The sequence below is a fragment of the Haplochromis burtoni genome, unplaced genomic scaffold, assembly GCF_018398535.1.
Source record: "Haplochromis burtoni strain Fernald_Lab_line unplaced genomic scaffold, NCSU_Asbu1 Contig_112, whole genome shotgun sequence".
Lineage (NCBI taxonomy): Eukaryota > Metazoa > Chordata > Actinopteri > Cichliformes > Cichlidae > Haplochromis > Haplochromis burtoni.
Genome location: NW_024582473.1, coordinates 1,384,885 through 1,411,423, shown reverse-complemented (window position 1 = coordinate 1,411,423; position 26,539 = coordinate 1,384,885). Strand labels below are relative to the sequence as shown.

Below are 26,539 nucleotides of genomic sequence, written 5' to 3'. Positions count from 1 at the left end.
TGAATGTGCTGTGCTCTCAGACCACACCGTTGGATCCACACAGCAGGTTGTACTTCCAGCCTTTTCTTGACTGCTTGCTGTAGACTCTGTGTTCCCTTTTTTTAACAGTCCAGCAGTAAGTTTGTCTGACTTTGTTTCACTACAGCTGTGCTGAAGCTGATTCTGGTTTGGACTAGCTCAAAGCTCCACAGTAAAAGCTCTTCATGACTGTGGCCATTTTCCCACCAGAGGTATGGCTGTAAGTTCAGTGTTTCTTCACACTTTGCTCCTCTTCGAGTGGCTCTCTGCTGGAGGAGCCGCTCGCTTGTTGCGATGGTGAGGGAATGTTGGCATCAGCTCTGGTTCGCAGGCTGGAAAGAGAAGCACAGAGGCACACAGAATGACTCACGGCAGGTCGGAGGACAGACAGACGTCAGCTTGTGCATATCCGCAATCTTTATACTCACGTAGAGGTTTCTCTTTGAAGTACGAACTCTCCAAGCAATCTTTAGCAGTAGCTCTGAGAATCAGGAAAAATACAAGAAGTTAGTGATGCCTCGTATGCAAATTCATGCGACTCCTTCATTTTTCCCACAAAAAAAGCTTAGCTTTATCAGAGCTGTAGTCTAGATTCCAGCCAGAAACCAGTAGAGCTAAATGTACCTGCGCTGGGGGTTGTACATGAAGAGCAGGTTAAGCAGTCTGTGTCCAGCATCAGACAGCCAGGTGAATTTGTTCTTCAGGTTGTTGTATGGCTGCTTCCTCAGGCTGTACTGACCGATGAGGGGAAGCTGAGAGAAACCCTGTAACACACACAACAGATCTCATTTCTCAGCTTTGTGCAGACTGCAACCTATTTTAGACTAAACGAATAACTGAGGATTTGTATCAATGTCATATGTCTAGATATTAGAGTATCAGATGGAAAGTCGGTTCTTGTAGTTGGAGGCAGAAGAAGGAAAGACCTGAGTGATTTTACCAAGAATCAGACACTGAGACAGTAAGGCCTTTGAGTTGTGCCAATCATCGGCTGCTTTTACCTTGTTTTCCCTTAATGGGTTTAATGTTGCTGAACTTGTTGATGGCATACAAAAAAGTAGAAATATATCAGTTTAAGACTGCTTTAGCAATAAAAGCTAAATGCATCCAATTCAATAGTTTAACATCAGACAGTGTGAAAGCTGAGTCTTACCGGCCAGATGTTTTCATTGGGTGTTCCCAGCAGCTGAACGATCAGGTCGACCTGCTGGATCTCAGAGGTTCCAGGCAGCAGAGGTTTGTGGGCAAGCAGCTCAGCCAGGATACAGCCCACTGCCCTGTAAAGGAAACACCACGTCTGGCTTTAATTTCCTGACGGATCCTCAAGGGATATGAGGCCTTTTCCCTTTGGCACAGAATTTATTAACTTAGGACAATTATACATATCTTATTTTGTTTAATTTTGTTTCATCTACTGGCAGGCCACGTTTTTTAGTATGAGGGTAAACAAAGCTTCAACAAAAATAAGCACAGCCTCCATAAAGAGAGTGCTTTGATAGTACAGCTGTAATTACTATCCTATAATTAAAGTTTCCTAAAGAGATTATGATAAGAACGCAGTGTAGGTAGAGTGGTTAAAAGCTGGTTATTAGATGCTTCCTTGTGCAGTATACTGATCCTAAGCGTATAGATTTCACATGTATTTCCTCACCACATGTCCAGAGCCGTAGTCTGAGTCTTCGTCCCTAGGAGGAGCTCTGGTGCTCTATACCTGCACGAAGGAGAGCATATTAGGATAGCGGCCCGAGGTAATGGAGCTAATAAGGGAGGATTATTGTGAGGGGATTACAAGGGAGTTTCCACTGAGGCTGCACCAGCACAGCAACACAAGGGTTATATGCAGGGCACAACACCCACACAGAATACCTCAAATGAGTTAGACTAACTGGGTAAACACTCACCACAGCGTAACTACTCGTGGTGTCATGGGTTGCTGAGGAATGCCGTACATCCGGGCCAGACCGAAATCAGCTGTGTGCAGAAAATAACGAGTACTGATCAGTTCAACATCAAGTAATCTGATTTTATCTGATTTCAATTTATTTTTAATGGGTAATCAAAGGTAGAATGTCTAAATATCACTTCTCCTGATTACAGTGGGATTAAACAGCAGAAAAGTGCACAATGTTAGGGAGGCAGTTTTAATGTTGTGTCTGAGAGTCCAACACCCTTCGGGAACAAGTCTGGCTTATGCTAGGCTGTGCGAGCCAAGCTATGGCAACGGTTGTATAAGGATCGAATGTGTTGTAGCAATGGGCCAGACACCCCATATTTCTGAAGCACCTCCCACTGGACACTCCGAGGGACACAGTCGAATGCCTTCTCCAAGTCCATAAAACAGATGTAGGCTGGCTGGGCAAACTCCCATGACCCATCAAGTATCCTTGAGAGGATAAAGAGCTGGTCCAGTGTTCCACGACTGGGACGGAAACCTCATTGCTCCTGTATCTGAGGCTCGACTAACGGATGGACTCTCCATCCCAGCACCCTGGTATAGACTTTCCTGGGGATGCTGAGGAACTATAGGGGGATGATGACCCCCCTATAGTTGGAGCACACACTCCGTTCTCTCTTCTTGAAGATGGGAACCACCACCCCGATTTGCTAATCTAGAGGTAATGCCCCTGATCTCCACATAACATTATAGAGGCGTGTCAACCAAGACCGCCGTACAACATCCAGAGTCGCCTGACGTTTTGCTAGAATCTCTTTTTGGAGTCCGTAAGCCATTTCAGGTTTGTTTATTTATTTAGTATGTATTTAGAGTACCAAATCACATCAGAAGTTCCCTCAAGGGACCTATTATTATATGGTAAAGAAACCTGCAATAATACAATGTTTAGATAATGTCTATATTAGAAAAATGTTTTCTACCATCAGTTCATTAATCAACAGTTAAAACTTTGTTGTCTAGTAAAATTTAGTAAAATTCAGATAAAAAAAATAATCTGACATTTGAGTCGGCAAATACACTTAGAGGCCACTTTTTAAAGAACACCTTGTTATTAGTGGGTTGGACCCCCTATTTCCCTTCAGAGCTGACATAAATCTAGCTGTGTGATGGAACTGGAATTAATTCCTTAATTCTAGTTCTCTTCTTCATTCTCTGTAAACTCCACAGATGGTTGTGTGGGAAATTCCCAGTAGATCACCAGTTTCTGAAAAATACCCAGACCAGCATGGCACCAACAACAAGACATCATTAAAATTGTCTTTCTTCCCCATTATGGTGCCTGATTTTAACCCAGCAGGCCATCTTATACTTGTCTACACGATTTTAAAAAAAACACCTGTTATTACAGTTTTCCTTAAAACTGACAATGAAAAAAGTGTGTGTGTGTTTCTTTTTTAAATCATGGTGGCAACAACACTGATAGATAAAAAAAACACTTCAGCCATCACTGTCACTGTGTGACAGGTCAAAGTTCAGCAGTGGCAGGGTTTGGGAGGCATGTCAGTAGGAGTATAAGGTGATTACAGTAAAAGCTGCAGAAGAGATATGATAACAGAGGTGACTCACCAATCTTTACGCAGCCTTTGTCTGTCATCAGCAGATTAGACACCTTCAGGTCTCTAATAACAAGATTAGAGGAAGATCATTATGCAGCACAGCTCTGCTCTAACTCGTCCTGCAGCAGGAGCATGTCTTTTCTCTTGGAAGATTTGTTCAGGCTTAGTCAAGCTGAATGGAGAGAGTCAGTAAATAGCTTCTTGCCTTTCACCTCAGACTATGATCCCAACACTCTAACTCTGGTAAAGGAAGGCTCAACAACAAGGTACAACAAAAATGTTAAATTCTCTGATTTCATTTACAAAACCCAAAAACTTGTTGGATGATCTGAACCTCGTAGCAAACCAGATTATTTGTCAGATAATTGTGTTAAAATACTCTAAAAGGCACCAACAGCACAAACACAGCCCAGTGGACAGAAGGGGAACTGCAGTCACTGGCAGTTCTGCATTAGAGTAATCTTACGTGTAAGGTCCACTACTTTACACTTAAGATTATTTAATTAAAATGTCAAATTTTAAACAATTATGATAATAACAAATTAAAACTTCAGCTGGTCCTCGTAATGGTGTGAGACCAACCTGTGAATAATGAAGTTGTGGTGGAGATACTCCAAACCTCTAAGCAACTGGAGAACGATGCACTTAACCTGGAACACAACAAAACAGAAAAAAAATAATAATGGAATAACTGGTTGCATCAACTTCTACTGTACATGAATATGGAGGCCATGTAAAAAGCAAAACATCCATTTTTACACTCACATGCAGACACAAGAAAAGAATAGCAATCACTTTAGGTAGAAATGAACTTGCAGGAATGTATGAGTTTGATTTACCTGCGCCTCTGAGAATGGCGTCTGCATGTTTTCCAGCAGACTGGCCAGATCTTGTTCACAGTAACTCATCACCAGAAATAGGCTGAAAAGATCCAAAAAGATTAAGAAAGTTTATGTTAGACAGTAAAACAATTAAATTAAATCCAATTTTATGTATACAGCGCCAAATCACAACCACAGTCGATTCAGGCGACTAAGGTCACAAAAACTGGGGAAACAAACAATGAGGATAATTCCTTATCTATATTATACCGGCTACACACCAGTTTAACCACCTGAGCTTAAGTCTAAGTTTTAGTTAAATCAGTGGCATCTTTCAGACATGAGTCTTCTTTTTTCAGGGACCTGATACAAAGTGGACATAAACTCAAACTGAACCAATGTTGTAGACCCTTCAAAAACAAGCAGACTTTTAGAATGAAATGTGCTGGACGCACAACGTGACGAGGAGAAAGGTTTCTTTAGACTGCTGGTTTGTGTGTGTGACCACAGTCCAGCAGATTTCTATACCACCGCTCTGAAGTACGAAGCAGGATTTGGTAATCAGCAAGTTAACATCAGATTTAACCCTGGGTGTTCATTTATACTAAGGTGGTTTCCTTCTTACATTGCCATGGTAACTTATTCTGCAAGATCTTCATATACAAAACCAGAGCCTACCGACCAATCTCTTTTCGTCACCATCTTAGACAGCTAGACTTTTTTGCACAAATAATAAAGGTGTCCAAAGTGTTTAGAGACTGTCTAATGTTTTTGTCTTTCCTTGAAGAGCAACAATAAGAAAAACAGACCGTTCACAAGAAAACGTATTACTCATTTTTATTCTTTTAGACTTTTTTAAAGCTATTTTGTTATTTTTATAAGCCTTAACACAGAAAGAAAATCCTAAAACAGGCAACTAAGTCTTGTGCTTGATAAAATTATATTAAATTTGTAAGTAAAGCTTCTTACTGGTTTTAACTCATTGACACAGAATCTATAAAGTGACACAGTTAATGAATCCTGTGTAACTAAGTCCTAATGGTCACTCAAAGCAATTTCCCCTGGAAGCCAGATTCACACATTAATATAATGATTTTTCTGTCATACCACTTGGGCTCAGGAATAACAGTAAAGTTGACCCAGCTTGGACACAGTATAAATAATGTTTATCACAGCCCTTCCTGAGTGGGTCCTGGGTATTTCCATCTCTTTCTGGTGTTATAGTTTCTCTTTGTTTGTAAGATAGTTCATTCTGCTGCCAGCAGTCATGTCCATGTTTGTTATTTGTTACATGCCACGACACTACTCCCTTTCATCCTAATATCGAATTGATTTAAAAATTTTATTGTTTACTTATAAAATTTTAAACAATATGGCACCTGACTATTTAGCTGATCTCCTCTGTCTGTACAGCCCTCAGAGAGCACTAAGATCATCGGACCAACTGCTCTTAGTGCAACCTAGGTCTCGGCTGAAGACCAGAGGAGACCGTGCCTTTGCCGTTGCTGCACCCAGGCTATGGAATACTCTCCCTCTTCATATTCGCGCGTCAGATTCCATTCAGTCTTTTAAATCACGTTTAAAAACGTATTTGTTTGATCTGGCATTTAAGGCGAATTAGGGTAATTTACATCTGGCTCTGTATTTAGATTATGTAATCATCTTATATTTTATATATTTGTAATTTATATTTTATTGTGATTTTATCTGTATTGTGATTTTACTGGAAAGCACTTTGGTGTACTTCGGTCTTAAAAATGTGCTATATAAATAAATTTTGATTTGATTTGATTTGATCTCATGTGACTGTGAAAATGAGAAACATTGAATTCATCTGCTTAGCCTAATTTAAAAAGTCAAAGTAAGTGAAACATGATTTTTTTTTTTTTTTTAAATTGCTGGCTATGCTGAACTGGTTTGGCACCACAGGGCCCAGGCATAGTTAAAAATATGAGTAAAGAGCAGCTGATGCAACTGGCCCCAAAGGCCACACATTGCAAGATCAACAGAAGCAACAATAAGACTAGTATCAGATCAATCTATATACTAAAGCATTTATTGTGGGTGTGTCCGTGCAGTACCTTTCTAGCTGAGTGCCGACAACCACCTCTTTCAGCTCCACTATGTTGGGATGTCTCAGCCTCAGCAGCAGTGTGATCTCTCTGAGGCTGCTGATGGGGACCCCTGACAGATGAGGAACAGATGTCACCGATTTTTTCAGTTGATGGTGGTGCAAAAATTTGATTTTTTAAAATTACATCTAGTTGTATGAATAAAGCTCTCGATCAGAGATACCCATAAAAAAAAAATAAAGCATGCAATGGTCTCACCATCTTTCTCTGCATCCATTCGCACCTTTTTCAGGGCAACAATCTCATCTGACTTGGTGTCACGGGCACGATCTGCAGTGAGAAAAGGGAATTGATTATTTACAGAGCATGTCACATGGACAAACGGAAGTGTTAGTCCTCAGTATTTCCTCTGCTGTCCAACTTACACACAATGCCATATGTTCCTTCTCCTATTCGGTTGAGTTTCTCAAACTCTCTGACACTTCTGCAGCTCCCAAACTGAAGAGAGAAAAACAAGATAAAGAAACTGGGACTCAGTGAACACGTCACAGCCTTCAGTCTTGTCAAAAGAAGCAGTTTTTACGGTTTATAACGGATAAATGGATTGGCACTTCTCTACTCTGTCTTTGTGCTTTCTTGCTACAAGCCTCATTCAACCATTCACCTAACCATTCATTCACACATTCACACTCTGATGAATGCATCAGGAGCAATTGAGGTTCAGTATTTTGCCCAAGGATATTTCTGCAACCATTCATGAAGTGTGAAAATCCTTTAGATTTAATGATGCTCAACTAAAATAATTAACAAGAGACAAGTCAAAGGAGCTCCCACTGACTATCAAACCACACTGAGTCAACAAGAAGAATTGACTTTCAGGGCACTTTACCATTATCTATATGGGACAGGACGTTAAACAAAACAAAAACCCCACAAATTAACTAAAAGCCAACAGGCATTAGACGGCCATTCTTGGATGTCTTGTCATCACTTTTTCAATCAGACTCGATCAATCCTGGATGCCGGGGGAATCACTGGAGGAGGTGGATTTGGGTGCTTGAACTTGGAGGCTTATGTGCCATTTGAACCAAGTAATGAGATTGGCTGCTGCTGGAGACAAACAAGGCAACAATGTGCGCAGACTTCACCTTTAAAGGCGCCTCGCTAATTAATCAATTACGTCTATGCACACATAAGCGGTTTATTTACCGATAAAGTCTAGATGGGGAGCATGCTGCATGCAGCTAGCGTTTAGTTAGCATTATTCAGTTTCAGGGCTAAAGTATCGTAAATACTGACTGAAAGAAAGCTCTACAGCGAACTTTATTATTTTAAATGCATGCCGGGTTTTTTTAACAGAAGAGTTAGACTTGTAAAGTTGTGTCAGTTGGTATTCTGTATGTAAAATATCGTGGCTGATGGCAGAGTATAATTAAACAACCACGGTCATGAACGGACCCACACGGAAGGAGCTCGTTCTCTTACCCTGTAATTTTGAGGCACTGTGAAAGTTTTATTCTCCTTAAGAGACTTCAGCTTTATGGGGTCCGGTTCGTCCTCTCCAGCCGCGTCCATTGTTTTATTTAAATGCAGTTTTTGGACTAAAATAAGTCCCGAAGAGAGCACATCTACAAACAGCAGCACCTCATTCAGCCGCCATTGAGGTTTGTTTTGGTAAGGGGAGGACAACCAACAGCTTTCCCGGAGTTTGTGAACGGCTTCTGCGTCCCATACCTGGACCGATACCTGTCAATTCCGGAAAAAATCATTTTTGGAAAACTGTAAAACAAGGGGGAAAATGAAATAATTGACATTTAAAGAAAAACAGGCCACATACAGCCAGCAAGAAACGTACAAAATATTAGTGAATTAAATATGCTATTTATCACATTTCTATTACTGTAAACTCAACATTTTTGCTAAATGTTACTTTGATAAAGCGGCAATAATATCTGATGATTGCCCTTTTATTATAATATATAGTTTTAAAACTATATTCTATATTAAAAAAATATCTACATTGAAATATATTTATATAGAAAAACTGACTGAATGCTGTATTTCAGGACAGTGAACAATGCCGAAAATAGGCCTTTGGAGGTAGACTACACTTTATGACTGGACAACATACAGAGGTCTTAGTAAACAACTTTTTCTGGCTGCAGTACATTTAAACTATATTATTTTTTGTGGTGGATGCCCAGAAATGTTTTATACATACAGGTAAAAACAATTGATAAATAAATATTTTGGGATGGGATTATAAATTATTACAGAATAAACAGATTAACTCTCCTTCACAACAACAGTGTCACAAGATGAGGATGGGGGACCCATGGATACACAATCTAATATCGTCATGTTGGTATTGTTCCTGGATCAATAAAACTAATGTTGGCCCATGTTCAATACTGCAGGTGGCCAATCATATTGTAATGATATCATATTTTTTACGTTGTGGAAACACAATCACACCACACACCAATCCGTAACTCTAACCCTATCAGATAGACCAAGCCCAGACACCCTGCAGAGGAAGATAATTTCCTCCACAGGTTAAAAATAAGCCTATTATATCCAGTAAACTTTGAACTGTTGGGAGTTTCCAGTCCCTGGCCAGTTGCGTGTGTTGGTAGTAATCCAATCTTCTCAAGCTTGGCATGAGTAGCAGATTCCAAGATATCCTGGCCTTTAGTCCTTTGTCTAGGTCAAGACTTTTTCCACTTTCAATTAACAAACCAATTGTGTCTTTTTCCATTACACACTGTTTTGTAAATACCCATATCTCTACTTCTACAACAAGATAACCCAGAAGTGCATCAGCAATAAGGAGCTCATAAGATCAGTTCCCTTTAGAGTCCAGTCTGTTGTAGATTGATAATAATAATAGTAATAGAACACTGTAAAACTCGCACAAAGGACAGTGGACTAAAGTCACCCTCTTTTGTCATTATTAACCTAATTACTGGATATGTTCACCTGACTGAATGTGACCACTACAATCAACCAGAGAATAAGCTGCAAACACACAAAATGCCCATAAAATCAGAGTGCAACAAAGGAGCTGCAAAGAGTCTCAAAACGACTGTGAAGCATCAAAAATAACCAAAGACCTACAAAATTGCTGCAATGGGAGGATAAAGATGACTTCAAAGAGAACAAATTTGTACAAAAAGATACAAAATGGCTCAACATAGGTCAAACATGCACTAAACCATCTCTTGCCCTCACAATTCTTCAAATAAGCACATTATTTAAGAAGTAAAAGTAAGTTGTGCTAGTGTAAAAGATTTGCAGGTAAAAATGATAAGTTCAATACTGTTCAGCACTTCACAGCTGCTCTCACACGCACACCAGTGTCATGATTCAGTTTCGGGGTGATTCTTCATCACACTCAGCAAATAATCAGTCATCTCTCCTTCCAGTTTACCTCTTGTGATAGACATTTGGAGTTACTGTCTGGTTGGTAGTTTCTTCCCCACTACGAAGGGTGCAGACCCAGGCCGCTGCTCTTTTATGGCATCGGCTATCGTGATTTTGGATGGCGTGGCGTAGATGTCGTCCCGTGATGGAGCTGTGATGAGTATGATGGGTGTTCGCTGCGAGGAGTCAGGCGATTCTGTCTCAGTGTTTGGTTTTAAACTGGGGGGGCTCTCTGAAACTGGTAGGTAGAAAACCATTAACTTAGCCTCCTACCCTCGTAAATGCTCAAGTGAAGTGAGAGAATATTACTATAAAGCCTGGTAAACAGTCAGTAACAGTTTACGTTTAAGTGATGCAATGTCTCCAAAGAGGCCCATTTAAGTCATATTTTTAGTCCTTGTCTTTGGATTTAAAGATATCCAGATATTTTCAGGAGCTTCAGGAGTTGCTGATTTAGGTCTGTTTTCTTTGAAATGACAATTGCAGTAATTACACATTTGTTATGCAGTCGAATTTTGTTTTTATTGGACATCCAAGTGAAACCTTTAAAGATAAAACATCATTATTGGCTGTCATTGGCCTACTACCAGTCAGACCTGGTAATGACCTGCTCAGGTGACGTATGCCTGCTGCCTAGAGGATATCCAGTGCGTTTGTTTGTATATATACGTCACACAGTGGAAATTTGTATTTGTCTTGTATATTGTTTTTATTCTGATTTTTAGTGTTTATTTATGAGTGTCGTTTTATTTGCATGGTTTTATTCTGTTTCTATTGCATGGTTTTTAGTGTTTTATGTGACATGGTTTTTATCCACTGTGGACTGGCTGCACATGGGACAAATTAGCTGATAGGGACCACCTGCTGAGGCAGGGGTGTGTCCAGAGTTGGCCTATCAGCTGTGTAAAGACCTTTTAAAAGCAGGCTAGCTGAGCACTGAAGGAGAGAGGCCCCAGACTGGAAGGTTAATGCTAGATGGCCAGTGTGACACGGCGTCCCAGTCCTGACCTCATGGAACGGCAACAGTAGGAGACAATGCGTGTGATTGGCAGCAGGGCAGAGGTTTAAGCTGGGCTGGGATGTGATGGGCCAGTGGAAGGACAAGAAGATGGGAGGCTCTTCCTTGGCTGCCGAAGACGAGGCTGGCCTGGACTCTGCTCTAAAGAAGGAATTCCTGGCCTGCTGATGGACCCATAATGAACATGTGGCATAATTATAGCAGGGGGGGTTTTAGTGAATGTAGAAAATGGTAGTTTTACGGGTTTTAGGATTGTTTTTAGTAGAGAGCAAACATTTTATTACATACATTTTAAGGGTGTTTTTATTTGTGCTCCCTGGCCTAGTAATAAACTGTTTCTGATCAGACCTGCTTCCTCTCTGTGCCTGTGGTATCTGACTCGCTTGCTCCCCCATGAATTTTAAAGAGTCTTTCTTTTTAGCATGACATTCTGGCGCGACTGCTTTAATGTTGTCAGTTTGTTACATTATATAAACTTACGCTAATAGCACCTTTTAAATTGGATTGTAATTATGGTACTTAGAGTTGGGTCTATGCCAGCAATTCAATTCAGTTGTATTAATATCGCTCCAAATCAAAACAATAGTCACCTCAAGGTGCTAAAGATCATACAAATATAACACACAAGAACCACAATTAAAGCTACTGATGATCATCAACAAATATGTGGTACAGAACACTTTTGTCTCAACTCTTCTTTAACAATCTGTACATACACAGTCTTGTTAGATTAATCTAAGTACAAATACTTGAGCCACCTGCTGCTGTTTGTGTTTATTTGAAGAGTTTTTTGAACTGGATGTTTTTTAACACCACAGATTAGATCAAAGCGGAAGTATTATAACTGTTTCTTTCAGTCAACCTGTCATAACTAAACTGTTGTCACAGTTATCATAGACTTCTGACCACTGCACACAAAGACAGGTGATTTCACGTTAAATACTACTGTCATTCATCATACATTTGGAGAACATGGCTCCATAAATTTTTCAGTCCTAACGCTGATGAGATGATCACGTCCCTTACCTGAATCTTGCCTCTGACTTGCTCCAGACCCCATCAGTCTTCAGTCAGCTGAGGCACTGTTCGTCTACATCCACCGACATGACGCTTACAATTTAGTGAGTCCACACAAAAGCACATAAAGCACCAAAGCGCATTTACGTAGAGTCTACACCCGCGTGGCTTGGCTAATCAGCTTCTTTTCTTCTCCGTCATTCCCTCTGTCTGGTTGAGTGACACTAATCCTGTGCACCAGCTCAGAGCAGCAGTAAGGAGGGCTGGATTTAAAGGGAGCACAGGATTAAGGCTTTATAAACTCTTATTTAATTATAATAAACAATGTGCGTTTAATTTAGGCTGTTATGAACAAGCCAGTACTAGCACTTTGATAAAAAAAATACTCAACAAGAAAATGGAAGAAGCCGCTTTGATCCATTTTTTTCTGCTAGTTTATGGCAACACCAGCTTTGCACGACAACCTTTTATCTTGAAATTCTTTATTATTATTATTATATGTTTAACTATAGTGCTGCTATACTACTTTTGATCAAGGTCTATTGCGCACTATCACGGCTCTATTATCTTTATTTATTTATTGTATACAGTAGAGTACACAAGAAGGAGAGCAGGTGGGAAATGGGCTCTTCCAAGGACAGACTCAAACCCAGACCTTTGCTGTGGCCTTTGGATACATGGGTCACCTTCTTAACCCAGCACCCCACTTTCCCTTTCTGAACCAAGCAGGAAAATAATGTGGACATCGACATTGGTTGTGTTGTGCTAGAATCGACTGTATTAAATATTACTGTGAAGCCGCTAATGGACCAGGAGAAGACAGCCCAATTATGCTATTAGCGTAGACCGTATGATAGAAGGACATGATTGGTTTCTAAAGCCCTTTTTTTAAAGCCTCAAGTTGGGCATTTCTGCTGTTGCCATGTTTGTTACAAAAAACCCACATGAAACGAAGAAGGGTGAGTCTGACAGGCAACTTATTAACCAATCACTGTGTTTTCAAACCACAGATAAGCCTATATTTGGAAACATCTTAAGACCAAGACTAACAAAGCGGTCTTAAGTTTTTATCCACAACAGCCAAAATGACTGTATGACATCATAAATTCAGCAGGAAAATGTTTACAGAGGTCAAGACTGAAACCTGTTTTTTCGTAGATTTCTATATACTGGGAAGACTTTTTGCAGACTGCAACTATCGCCATCTGGTGGCCTGCAGATAGAGGTTTTTAGGCATTTCTGTATTGGCTTAATTTTGTCTTGGAGGCTACCTCCATGTTTTGAGTGAATCTTCCGATCAATACATTGATGCGATAAAAGGATATAAACAAATCAAGGCAGTAAGATTTTGAAAATACTGGCAGGCATCCTAATAGATACACCTATGGTATCGATTCCAAAATCCAACTTTGCCTTGTTCTCGATTTATCGCATTCAGAAAGCTTGACCTCTGACCTTGAGGTCAAGGTCGCCGGGATTCGACCTTGTCCAAGGTTTTTAGTAAATGACTTTGAAACTCCTACATCGTTTTGTTCTTGAGTTATTGCATTCGCAAACTTGGGTGATGACAATACACCATCAGCCTATTATGCCTGAGGGGTAAAAATTAATGCTATTGGCTATAATGTTTTTAAGTCTTAAACCATAGGCAAATTTAATTTGGACTGCTAGCCTCCTTGAGCTTAATTTTCCATTGTCTTAAGATCTTTTTAAGGGCCTGTGGAAAAAAAAAACCCTCCCCATTAGTGAAGTGTTTTATTTTTGAAACAGTCTTCGAAGAAGAGAACACAACAGGTAACAGAGGTAACAGGGTGAGACTCAAAGACAGCAAACACATGCAACACTTATGTGCTGGGAGTCATTGGTGAGTTTTGCTTTGTTTTTAAAGAAAGCAAAAGTAGCTTAGTTTCAGTGAGTTCAGATAACATCAAAGTCATAACATCAATTAGTTATCAAGCCAGTAGTGTTGTACTAATGATGGTACTATAAGGATGTGTTCATAATACTTAATTTTACAATATGAATTCTGAAGTCTCTGTAGTGTCCTGTGTATAAACATCAACATGTTCACCGGCATCTCTGGAGTAGGTAGAAAGTCAAATGTCCATGAAAATTAAATTAAAAAAACAAACACTCATGAACAAATACAATAAACTGCTGCCCATTTATTCCTTTCTGTGCTTCCCTCGCCTCTTCTAAATGTTGTAACTGATGGTGCGTTCACGAGGTGCAGTCGCCCAATGTCGAAGATACTCTAAATCATCTTCAATGTTTTCTTCGTCCGTGTTGACTTTGAGGAAGAAAAAACAAAACAAAACAAAACCCTGAGCAACCTGCGTGAATTTGTAGACACCACAGCAAACTGCAGGAATCATGAAAAAGCTCTCCTGGGAATTCTTACCGGGATGGGAATGTGATCCAGTGGTCAACACTTCGGGACAAAGGACCACAGCTTCTTCTCCATCCGAATCATTGAAGCTTTCATCCAGATTCTTTTGGAGCTTCTCCAGCTCTTCCATCAGCTCATCCTGAGACAGACAGAGAGAGAGAGACAGCAATAGACACACAGCAGCTCAGCAAGTGTCAAGAAGTGTCACAGAAGCGGAAAACCTGACTTAAAAATAATAATGATTTAGCAAATCACACTGAGCCACATCAGGCAAATGCCAATAATGTAAGCAGACTCTAGATATCAGACAAACCAAGAATCACTGCAAAAACAAAAGCTCCAAAAAACATTAAAATCATCCTTACCTCATTAAATTCCACTTCAAATCTCACAGCTGTGTAGAGGCTGTCTAGCAAGTCTTTGGTCACGTCCTGTTCCTCAATAATGTCCTTGATCGGGTCACTGACCTTGGTGATGATTTCTCTGCAAAACCCTGAAGACAGTAGTGGTCAACACATTCATCTATTCGCCTGAAACATCCACAGTTTGAGGTAAAACACCTTTCTTGACAGGTTTGTGTTATTTTTGTTCATCTTGGCTTTGGGGAAGAAAAGAAATCCCTGCACAACCTCCATGAATTCACAGACACCACAGCCAACTGCAAGAATAAAGTCAAAGCTCTCCCGACAAGTCTTACCACGATGGGAAGGCAAAGTAGTGGTCAGCACTTTGGGACAAGGGTTCCCGTCCTCTGCTTCATCCGCCTCAAAGAGGTTTTCGTCCACATTCTTTTCCAGTTTCTCCAGCTCTGCCAGCAGCTCATCCTGAGAAAAAACATATACAGAGACACAGCAACAGGCACACAACAACTCTGGTACACAGAATCAGTGCAATCGCAGAAGTCTTCAAAAAATTAAGATCATTCTTACCTCATTAAATTCCCCTTCAAAGCCCACAGGTGTGCAGAGGCTCTCTAGCATGCCTCCAGTCTCATCCTCCTCCTCTGCAATATCCTTCATCAGGTCACTCACCTTGTTAATGATTTCTCTGCAACAGCCAGCAGACAGTTTCTTTGGTTTTTTAAATTATCTTAGTACTCAGCATTCAAAGGCCATGACAGACTTCTTTCTCATTCATACATGGCGTTATTTCACACGTTCCTGTAGTGTTTCTCCTCACATGTGTTCGTAAATGGCTCTCATGGCTTTTAAACCGCAGTCAATGTAATTGATGTGTTTCTCGTAGAACTTCTTTCTTCTTAGCGCCTGCAGAGCCGCTGGTAGGAGAGCACGGTGAAACAAAAACAGCACATGAGCAGGAATAGATTTAACTTTGCTTTTTCAGTATTTTTTTAAACAGAAAACCCCCAAAATAGAGACTGTAAAACTGTGAGGTTAAGTTAATAGATGGATCTATGGTTCATAAACATTTTGCTCAAAGAAGTCCTACCATTAATTAATGCTTCAATCTTAAATATGATGAACCTAGCTCTAATAATCAGCTATGTACTACAGACCTTCAAGCTGGCAGTGGTTAAACCATTACTTTAAAAGCCAAACCCAGCAGTCTTAACTAATTATAGGCCAATAGCACAGACACTAACTCTGGATGGCATTACCTTGGCCTCCACTAACACTTTGAGTAATCTTGGAGTCATTTTTGACCAGGATATGTCTTTCAATGCAACACATATGTAGGACTGCTTTCTAATATTTGCACAATATCTCTAACATCCTGCATCCTGATGATGAAAAACTAGGTCATGCATTTATTAATTCTAGGCTGGACTACTGTAATTCGGGATGTCCTAAAAACTCCCTGAAAAGCCTTCAGTTGAGCCAAAATGTTGCAGCAAGACAGCAATAGTACTGACAGGGACTGAAAAGAGTAGAGAGAGTAGAGAGTGTGACTCAAGTATATGTGTTGAGGTATCTGCACAAACATGTAATTCATTTGAACCTTTCCAGTACTTTTTTTTTTACTACGTTCATCTTCTTTTACGTTACTTTTAACAAGTCAAAATAAATGTATAACCAGTTTTAGTTCTTGTTTCATGGTTGTGTGGCTAACGATAGTTAGTTTAATAACTAGCTAATTAGCTTTTAGCTAGCTAAGACTGGTGTTTTATTGCTTGCCTACCCGTTTCTTTTCTTTCTTTCTTTAAATAAATATTTTTTTCTGTATAATAGCTCACCTCTTCTGTTTATTGTGCTGTTTTTCTTGGCAAAAAACTCTAGGTGGTCAATTTTCTTCTTCATAAATTCTTTCTTCTTCACCAGCAGCTCTCCTCTGGCTGGAAGCTTCTCCATCCACTCACTAACACAGGGCTCCTTCTCCACCTTTTCCCGCTATTGAAATCAAACAGAGATGTGCCTGTGAGCTTGACAGACGTGCAAAACAGCTTCAGGCTTTGACTCTGCAGTTCTTCGTGTCTTGATTATCTGCAATTTGAAACTGTAGTCAACTGAGTCCTTATGTGCCAAGTTGGAGACCTCTTTCAAAAGAAAACACATCCCTGTGCTGCAGAAACAGGTGATCACCATTGAATATCACTGTAGAAAAATATAAAGAAAATTAGGGGTGATACAATACATAATTATCATTAGTTTTCTCAGTTATTTTTATCTTTTAATTTCAAATGTTCATCTTTGACTTTGAGTTTAGCCACCATTTGTCTGCTATTTTTTTATTTATTTTTTTATCGACTTCTAGATAGCTATTTCACCTATCCATAACTTGTTAGGAAAACTGATTTCCACTGTAGATGGCTTACTATTACCCATTTCAACTGTATTTTAAATTTCTTTTAGCTTTGTATCCACTACCTTAAACTATTTGTTTTGTTGTTGTTTATTGGAGAGAATACATTTAATAAAACATATAACCATATATTTTTGAAATATGTAGATAGATAGATTGTAGATAGATTTCGTTCTTTGAAATTGGTTCTTTGCTAAGTTATCTGATATGTGACAACAATGATTCATCTCTTGAGTCAGGTGCCTTTTTATGACTGAATGACTCACAGGTCAGTGTTAATATATTTTTTATATATATTATATAAAATATATAATATGAAGATCTTCAGGTACAAGAACTGAAGTGAAAATGAGTGAAAAAGCAGAAAAGAAATGTAGAGAAACGAAGTGTGGCTAAAAACCTTTGCTCTATGCTATGCAGTTTGCTGTATCTAGTTATGATAATAGGTGGCAGCATTTTACTTGAGGCAAGATGCCACCTTCGACGAATGGGCGAGGAAGGAGAAGAAGAAGAAGAATTCGAATCACGTGACTACTGTTGAACCAGGAAGATCCACGGTGTTACCAAAACAACTCAGGACTACCTTGTAGAGGCGCTACAAATAACTTCTTAGTCGTCTCCTGGTATCATCTTCACTTGGACATGGATGGTATGTCGTGTGTTAACTTCTGAATTGTCTGTCTGAGTAGCCTTTGGTTCTTTATTTTAGCCAAAGCGCCAGACTACTTTAGATAGCTAAAATTAGCGCTTTAGCTTGGGTGTGTGGTTAGCCGGGTTAGCTGTCTGACCTGTTTTTTGTTGGGGTTTTTCCGTTTATCACATTTGACGTCCACTGAGTTTACGAACTCATTATTAAATGGGCCTTTGGTTTTATTGGGCTGTGCCAGAGTCTTTTCTTAGCAGTGACTTCTACAGTAGGAATGTGATACAGCAGCCAGAATTTGATTGGAGCAACTTTGACAGACGGAGACACATTTCATCGTTCTCCCCCGGTCCTGTTAGATACAAGTCATCGCTATAAAAGTTTAAAAAAACAAAAACAAAAGAGCTTCCTCTTGCCTGCTTAAACGCTCAAGATGTGTTTCTTTAACTTATATTTATGCATGTACCTGTTCTTACAGATATAAATATAACTCAGACATTTGGTTCAGTTGGCTTGATTTGGGAAAAAATGAACTTAAAATAAATATATAAATGTATTTCCGGTATCTACAACCGTCCGCTGTTTTCTACATTATCATTGTTGTTAAAGTAGACTTGTTATACTTGATACTTACTATACTTACTATGATTTATTATGTGACATCGGTTAAATAAAACTGCAGGCTGTTCTCGATGACATCATACAGATCCAAAGGTCGGAAAAAAAACCCTGCCTGAATTTGAGTGTTTAATTAAAGCAATATGAAGCCTGAGCTTTTGGTTCATAGTGTGTAGCTGGACATATACTTACACTTATTTAAAAACTTTGATCTTGTTTAATGTGAACTTATGATCATTTATATAATATATGATAAGCACAATACCTATTGTGGTGCTAAGCCAGAGACAGAAACTGCCCAACGTGATCGTTCTAAATAGCTCACTGAATTTGAGTGCGTACTTTAACACAATGCCAGTTTGTGAAATTTCTTCTCTCTTAGATATTCCACAATCTGCTTGAAGTGGTATTTTTGTAAAATTGAAGTTTAGGAATCACAACCACTCAGTGGCAGACCACATAAATAATGGGTTTGCAGAGGGCTGTGGCCCATTGATGTAAAAGTCGTCAACGCTCTGCTAACTAAATAACTATCTCCAGTGTCCCTCTGGCATTAACATTAGCACATAAACTGTTTTGGGAACTGCATGGTATGGGGTTCAATGGCAAGCAGCTCCTGTAGATGTAATGTGTAGTAAGGTGCCCAGCACGTTTGTCCATATAGTCTATGTGACAGTTTATGTTATATACACTCCAAATGTCTGACTCTGTCTCTCACCATCTCTTCACAGAAACACTCTTTCAGTTAAAGGTATGTTCCAGTGAAAATCTTAAACCTATATCAGACAACAGATAACTTAAAGTGGGATATTTATTAATGTATTCACATTTTTTCTCTGTGGATCACAGTTCACTTCCAAGCAGCTGGAGAGGCTGGCCAAGAAGGCAGAGAAGGATTCTGAAAAAGAGCAGGCAAAGGTCAAGAAGGTAAGCAGGCCAATTAGCTGGGGTGACGTAAGGGCCAAACGGTCCCACAGTACACTGTATACATCTTTCTTGCTCCACACATGTCATCATTCTAATACAGACAAAATGAAATGTCTGTATGTCTGCTCTTTACTTTTATTGGCATCCGTTTACTAGTTCTAAGTCATCATAAGGTGCTTTATTGTATTGTAAAGTAAACCCTGTACAGTATTAGAGGGAGAACCCCAGCAGTCAGATTATTGCCTGTGAGCACCACTTGGTAAGGGTGGTGATGAAGAACTCTCCCTTTCAATAGCAAGTGACTTCCAGCAGACAACAATGTCAGTGTAAGTGGAAATTTGGATAGCACAGACAAAACAAACAGGAGCCTGTTTTAATGTTAGATTTGAAGTACAATAATCAGAAACACCATCTCTTCGTCATCAGCTTTATGTTTAGCAGATGTGAGCAATGTAAAACGTCCAGTCTGTTATCATCAACATTAAGGGAGCCTATCTGCATTTTTCTGCTTTCTTTTTTTGACATGATATGAGGTAATGCTTGTGACGTAATGCTTTGTGCTTTGTGATCTGTGCAGTTGTGCAGTAGCGTCTGCTAATAAGCTTTGGGTGTGGCTGTGTGTTGTAGTAAATGGAAGATGATGAGTCAGTGAGTAGAAAGACTACTCCATGGAGGAGATTTTTTTTTTTTAATTTATTTTAACTGGACATCATTAGCACTTAACAAAAATGCAAATGATCCAGAAAATACTCACCAAGCTCTTTTTAGCAACCTGTGTACAGCGGCCTATTCATGCAGCAAATATCCAGCGACTTTTCATGCAATAAATAAAAATCTTCTGGTAAAGAATCAGCGCTTTAGTTAGTGTTTGCATCAAATGTGTGAGTTAAGAACTATGTGATCAGTCACTTTTAGTGTCAGATGAATTGATTTGTGTGTTTCTAAACTCGTTACTCTCCTAGATTTTTACCACAATGTTTGTGAGAACTTACTCAAAATCAATGAATTTAATATCAATTTCTGCACAAGTGAAATCCTCACTAATTACTGAAGACAGAGACCTAGTTATTTGCTGCCATTTCCAGTGGTTCAATTTAAGTGAAACTGCTTTGATTGATGGGTGACCCAGCAAAAGGAACTGTAGTTCGTAGCCTTTTGCTCAGGTGGTAAAACAGCTGGCAGACAGTGATGACAGGGTCCAATGAAAAGTATGAAAGTATAAAAAGCTTTTTTTTTTTTTTTTTTTTTTTTTTTTTTTTACCTTTTTGAAATATTTATTAGTAATTTTATTTTGTGACTCAGTTTTGAGGCCATTATTATTAAACTTAAACTAAGCAATAACTGAAAATGTGAAGTGAGTTTAACTATAGACCTAAAGACAAGACTCAAGGGAAAAAAATAAAAAGTAAACATATTGTAGGTTCTTCTGATTATTAATCAATGTAAATACATGCAGTTAATAAATATAAATACAAATGATATTGAACTGAATAAAATAACATTCAACACTTACTAACTACTACTAACTACCTGACCTAATGAGTACTTTTTACTCCCTAACAACACCCCTAATCTAATAACAATCAAACAAAAAGAAACCTCCGACTCAGTCAAGAAAACTCAGTGAAATTAAACTGAAACTGGAAAAAACAGAAACACAATCTTACAATTCAGTGATCGTGGTGTAGTTATGCTGATCATTTTACCAGTCTGCTGACACGTGGAGTGGCACACATGAACCAGCAGGTGGCAGTACAACACTAGCTCAGCTAGTTTTAGGTATTGGGCAGGTCTGTCCCAATTAGAATGTATGTTTGCTGTAGAGAATACAGAAGTGCTATTCAAACGCATTCTCGAGCAACGGGGTTCTGACATGACAGAGCTTTTATTATCTGACACGTCAGAAATATTTCCCTGTTCAGTCATGACAGGTTTCCCTCCTGCTTTGCTTTGTTGAAAAGCTGACATGCATTTGAAATGAGGAAAGATGGAAGTTTGCTCTTTGATGCTGCTGCTTTTTCCTGTTACCACTGCTGAAAGAAATATGATTATTGCCAACTTCTGCTGTAAATTATTTGTGTTTTAAATGAGGTGGATCACGTGTAAGGTTGGGTCACTCTAATCACAACAGAGATGATTGCTGGTTGCTGTTTATTATACATTTCATAATTATACAACCAGGATCACAGTAACATCATAAACATTTGGACTTTTAACAGACATTGGTGTGAATTGAGCACATTCCAAAGAAAAACAAATGCTAATTTATTGAGTTGTTAGTTATGGTGTATGAGGAAGAACACAGGAATACACAGTAAAGATGCAAGGTTATTGCTGATTATGTCTTTGATATTATTGAACCTGCAGTGTCTATGCTGTGCTAACACTGAGCCAAACTTGCAAAGCTAAGTATATTTTTAGTAAACAATTGTTTAGTTACATTTATGGCTGTAATTCCTGTAATTGTTCTAGTTCATTTGTCGCTTGTATGTGGAGTGTCTACAGTAAAATTTACGTAGTGATGTTCTGTGTATCAGTCCTAGGATGTATCCACCCTGTCTGTGCACATAAACAAAGGATTATTCTGAAGCTGAAAAGTGTTAACAGCATCTTTGTCTCATCAACAGGCTTTGCAACAGAAAAATGTGGAATGTGCCAGAGTTTACGCAGAGAATGCCATCAGGAAAAAGAACGAAGGCCTTAACTGGCTGCGCATGGCGTCTCGAGTCGATGCCGTGGCCTCTAAAGTCCAGACCGCTGTTACCATGAAAGGCGTAAGTTAGTGTTCAGTCAGCTCAACAGTTTGAATCAAAGACATATTTTTCTATGTTGAAATGAAAGATTCTAAATCAACTATTTTCATATCACAAAGTGTGTATGAGACGTATGTTACAAATGCCTTTTCTTTACTTTCCAACAGGTGACCAAAAGCATGGGTCAGGTCACCAAGGCGCTGGACAAAGCTCTGAACTCCATGGATCTCCAGAAGGTCTCTGCAGTCATGGATAAGTTTGAAAGCCAAGTCCAGAACCTCGATGTCCACACCTCAGTGAGTGCCTTCACTCTTTGTTTGTAGAGCACTTTTTCATGCTTTTTAAAATTCCACAGTAGCGCTAGAGGATGTAATAAGTCAAATCCAGCTTTGCACTCTCTGACCTCACATTCCCTTTGTTCTCTCCTCACCTCTTTTTTTTGTGCACCAGGTCATGGAGGATTCCATGAGCTCAGCAATGACGCTGACCACGCCTCAGGAGCAGGTGGATGACCTGATCCACCAAATAGCAGAACAGAACGGCCTGGAGGTGATGGACCAGCTCAACCAGCTGCCTGCCGGGGCTACCTCAGTGGGCGCAGAGAGCTCACGGAGCCAGGATAAGGAGGACCAGCTGTCTCGACGGTAGGAACCAGATTCTATAAGTTAAACATGTCCCCAGCAGCTATGGCTCTATGTACAAACCTCAAACAATTATCTGTTTAAATACCAAAAAACACCACAGCAATGACTGCTTATTAAATGTAAACAACACACACGGTGCAAATATCTTTTTGCAGTATTTCCTCTGCACTGTGATAGCACCATTTTAGCTCTTTTTATATTCTGTGACAAAATGGTGTCAGTCATCTGCAGACAGGTAGCTGGCCTGCCAGTTTCTCCTAACCCATGCATCCTCCCATTAACCCACACACCTGATGCGTCTGGAACAAATCGTAGCATTATACAACAAATTAGAACCATATTTGTGCAGGAGCTGGGTATGGAGCTGTGCAACACCTGTTTGAGTCTGGCGTAAATTTAAAAAAGACATTACATGTGTCTTATTTCAGCCCCTGCAGCTGTGTTATAACTTCTGATAAGAAGAAACTTCAAAGTGTCCTCCACGTTTCCCTTACTCACTGAATCCTCCCCCTCCTCACCTGGTTTTCATACTCTGGCAAAAACTTAACAAGTTACACACAATCCCGCGCTTCTGTGTTTACAACAGAGCACGAGATCAGGAAATCAGATTACTCCTCAAGTCCCTGCCCCCACACTGAACACTGCTGTTGCGGTTGCAAAGTCATGAGAGAACAAGAAAGGCACAGTATGTTCAGTTCAGATATGACTCATCAGAATAATCAAATCAGCTTTTGAAAGAAAATGGAATTCTGCTTTAAAGCTTCCAAGTGTAGCAAATTGTTGTCTCCTTGTTTTTAGTACTAGTTAGTTACTTAGTCATTACTGTAGGTCTGCAGATGGGCGATAATGTGGGCTGAAAAGTAAAAAAACAAGCAGATTTTTCTATTAAATGAACCAAAAGTGACCAGTAGTTGAACAGAGCAAGCAATTCAACATCGCTTCAACCTTTTAGATTGCATCTTTTTCTTTTTGTATAGGAGTTAACTGTATCTCCCAGCCCAGTAAACGCTGCATAAAATAATTTGTTGACTTGAGTTTAAATGATTTCTCTGCGTGCTGTTGTGGCAGTCCTTGTACCTGACATCAGGTTATTCCGAGACAGCATGATTAGGACACAACAGGAATAGTTTCACACACCAGCCAGGCATTAAGTAGGTGTTATAAACATATAAAGGTGTTGTTGTCGTCCTGTGAGCGACAGGTTTCTGGCAGGAAAACGTGTAGCCAGGATGAAACACTGTTTGTGCATCTTGTTAGTGAGAGTTGATTTAATGTTTGATTGTGGTATCATCCAAGTAATTGTTTCTGAAAAAAAAAATTAAGTCTTTTACAAGTGCTAACGCTCATTTTATCAGCTTTAACACAACGTTAGGTTTGATGTTCTAAGAAATTTAAGGTCAATTTTAAAGAAAATGTTTTCTGATGTTAGATTAATTTCCTGCTAGTGCTGGAATCAAATGACTTCACTTTGCTCTTTTGGACAAACTTTGTCACACCACTTCATAAACAAGGAACGGCACACGAACATAACAATGAGAAGATGAAACTGTAATAATAAAAACACAATCTTTATCATTTCTTTACAAGTGTGTAACTTCTCATGTTTTATTCCTGGTCAATATTTATTTTTGTATGCAACCATTATTTTAACCACTTATCCAGTTCTGCATTGCCCACCAGCCCATCACATTGCACGCACAGCCATTCACTTTAATATTCAGGATCCTGTGACCTGAACATCATCATCTCCACACAGAGAGGCCTCAACTGACGGGTCAGTTCACACCCAGAACCTTCCTCCATGCTGTACTGTGCAAATCATAAAAGCACACCTGGCGGTGGTTACACGAGTTACTGCAGGCACCTGTTGGACGCAGCGAATTGTTTCACTCTCTGTTTGTTCACAGCAGAAGTCTCAGAACTTTCTGACTGGATATGATAAAAAAAGTATGCTGGGAAACGTTTGCCAAGCAGAAATGATATTTAAAGGTGTCACGGTGAAATAATGAGTGACCTGCAATGCACAATGAAAATAATTGTGCATTCCAGCATTACTTATAGTATATCTGTAGGTTTTTCCCTGTCAATGGTGCGAGCGCTGAAACACTGACAGGGAAACATGTTTTTAAGGCTTCTATATGTTACAAAGACCTTTAACTTTCCTCATATTTTTCTTCCAGGTTGGCGGCTCTACGGAACTAAAAGCTGCTGCAGGAGAGGCGACGGGGCTGCGTGGAAACAGACAACTTCAAAGATGGCGACAACGAGAGCTGTGTGTGTTTCTATTGAACTGTTCCTACTGGGAGGACTTAATGAGCCTATTGATTTACCAACCTTCCCCCGTCTGCTCTATAAATAAGTACACACAAACACACAGCAGAAGAAGCAGCACCTGAGAAGGCACGGGCGTCTCTCTCTGGCTCACCTTCCCTTTTCGATCCATCTTCCTCTGTTATTCCCCGCTGGAATCTCATTTTACCTTCACCCTTCTTCCTTCCCCTTTTCATCCCCTTTGTCGAATCACGGGCTTTCAGGTTGAAGATTTATAAAAAAAACAAAAACACCTTTTACAAAATGATGAGTTTTAAAGAGTAGTTGTATTGATTATATGGGGGTTGGGTGGGGGTCAGAAAGGGTTTAAATTCTTTGGAAGTGATAGGAAAGGAAATATCAGTTGACAATAGACTTTGGAAACACTACCCCACTGAACTCCTTCCTTTGTCAGATTTTCCAATCTTCATTTGTGTAACACTGCAAATAACAAAGGACAATCTTTGTTTCAGGGTGATATTTTCCTATTTTATTTTTATTCAGGATTTATTTTGGATTGTTTCTCATGCCTGTATTCAGACTTTTTTTGCTTTGAACGCCTTATTTGGAATGCAGATGCTTGCATAGGTGCTTCCCCGCCAGTGCCTGATGGACAGTCTGTTGTTTAGAAGGCGAGAGAGGAATTTTCCGTTGCTCTTCCTGCCAGCAGAGCCTGAGATTCTTTTGTCCTGTTCCAGCCAACTTCTACGCTGTCTGTGAACAGCAGGGCCTCAGGTTTACATTTATTATCTGCGTCTCTGTAGCCAGATCTCTTTTGTGGTTTTTAAGGCTGAGCTTTTGATTTTTAGTGGCATTGAGATATTTTCGTACGCTTCTGTGTTTCAAAATAACACGATCGTCCCCCATCTGTCTCCGTTCCACCCTGAATGGTTTCAGGATAGTAGTCACATCAGATGTGCAGGGATGTGATGAACTCCTAATTTGCCTTGCAAACCACACATTTGCTTTTTGGTTACGCAGGAAATGAACTGGAGGAGGGTTTAGATTAGGAGCCGTTTTAAAATAAAATGTACAACAGCGTCAGAATGTGTTAACAAGATATCAGGAGACTGCTTCCCGTTTTTTGTTTTGAACGCTCGTAGCTCAGCGTTGACTTGTTGCGGGCTTTGGCTTGTTTTGGTGTTTCCTTCTTTGAGTGTAGACATCACGCGGGCGAACTGGAAGAAGCCAGACCTCCACCTATAACAGAGCAGCGTCACCCTCGGTATAATGTTTTCAGTTTCTTCTCCATTTTAACAGGAGGGTTTATTTATACTCTGGTTCCTCATACTCTGCAGCACTTTTGTTTTGTATATTTATCTTGTGAAAATAAAGTCATACCCTATTACGCCGACCCATGCTTGTTGTTTTTTCATTTGTGGTGATGCGTTAGCATGAAGGTCAGAGGTTTCTTTCCACTGCACAAACTTTACTCATCTGCCTGCTTATCGAGGGACATACTTTGAACCTCAAAGTTGATTGTGAAAATGTTTATCATTCTGTGTCAGCGCACCAAACTGCAAAATTGGGAACTGTAGTGATGAGGGCATGATGTCAGCATTACTCAAGTCTTCTCTTCCAAACGCAGCCACTGATAAAGGTTTGCTGCGTGCCGA

General features: G+C 39.6%; 3 protein-coding genes across 4 annotated transcripts; 1 reads left to right on the top strand and 2 right to left on the bottom strand.

Annotated features, from left to right (window-relative positions):
• Positions 1-91: 91 nt before the first annotated feature.
• On the bottom strand, positions 92-12,069 carry cdk10 (cyclin-dependent kinase 10). 2 transcript variants are annotated; one of them, XM_005928394.3, is made up of 15 exons: positions 11,889-12,069; positions 9,852-10,082; positions 7,907-8,167; positions 6,847-6,919; positions 6,680-6,751; positions 6,431-6,533; positions 4,368-4,449; positions 4,111-4,178; positions 3,539-3,591; positions 1,920-1,989; positions 1,670-1,729; positions 1,172-1,295; positions 643-782; positions 447-499; positions 92-350 (listed from the first exon to the last, which is right to left on the bottom strand). In XM_005928394.3, the coding sequence occupies exons 3-15, from the start codon at positions 7,994-7,996 to the stop codon at positions 256-258; spliced, it is 1,083 nt and encodes a 360-aa protein (XP_005928456.1). In that variant the 5' UTR covers positions 7,997-8,167; positions 9,852-10,082; positions 11,889-12,069; the 3' UTR covers positions 92-255. The 2 variants fall into 2 exon arrangements, with proteins under 2 accessions (XP_005928456.1, XP_005928458.1); XM_005928396.3 differs by lacking the exon at positions 7,907-8,167 and having other exon boundaries at positions 11,889-12,068.
• A 1,550-nt stretch (positions 12,070-13,619) lies between these two features.
• LOC102296491 (charged multivesicular body protein 4b) lies at positions 13,620-16,779 on the bottom strand. Its single transcript, XM_005928397.3, has 7 exons — positions 16,463-16,779; positions 15,448-15,544; positions 15,198-15,315; positions 14,966-15,092; positions 14,634-14,761; positions 14,281-14,407; positions 13,620-14,169 (listed from the first exon to the last, which is right to left on the bottom strand). Exons 1-7 carry the CDS (start codon positions 16,575-16,577, stop codon positions 14,075-14,077), a joined length of 807 nt encoding a protein of 268 aa, XP_005928459.1. The 5' UTR covers positions 16,578-16,779; the 3' UTR covers positions 13,620-14,074.
• A 754-nt stretch (positions 16,780-17,533) lies between these two features.
• chmp1a (charged multivesicular body protein 1A) lies at positions 17,534-26,271 on the top strand. Its single transcript, XM_005928398.3, has 7 exons — positions 17,534-17,677; positions 19,021-19,040; positions 19,139-19,216; positions 21,844-21,990; positions 22,137-22,265; positions 22,420-22,613; positions 24,794-26,271. Exons 1-7 carry the CDS (start codon positions 17,671-17,673, stop codon positions 24,813-24,815), a joined length of 597 nt encoding a protein of 198 aa, XP_005928460.1. The 5' UTR covers positions 17,534-17,670; the 3' UTR covers positions 24,816-26,271.
• The last annotated feature ends 268 nt before the right edge of the window (positions 26,272-26,539 follow it).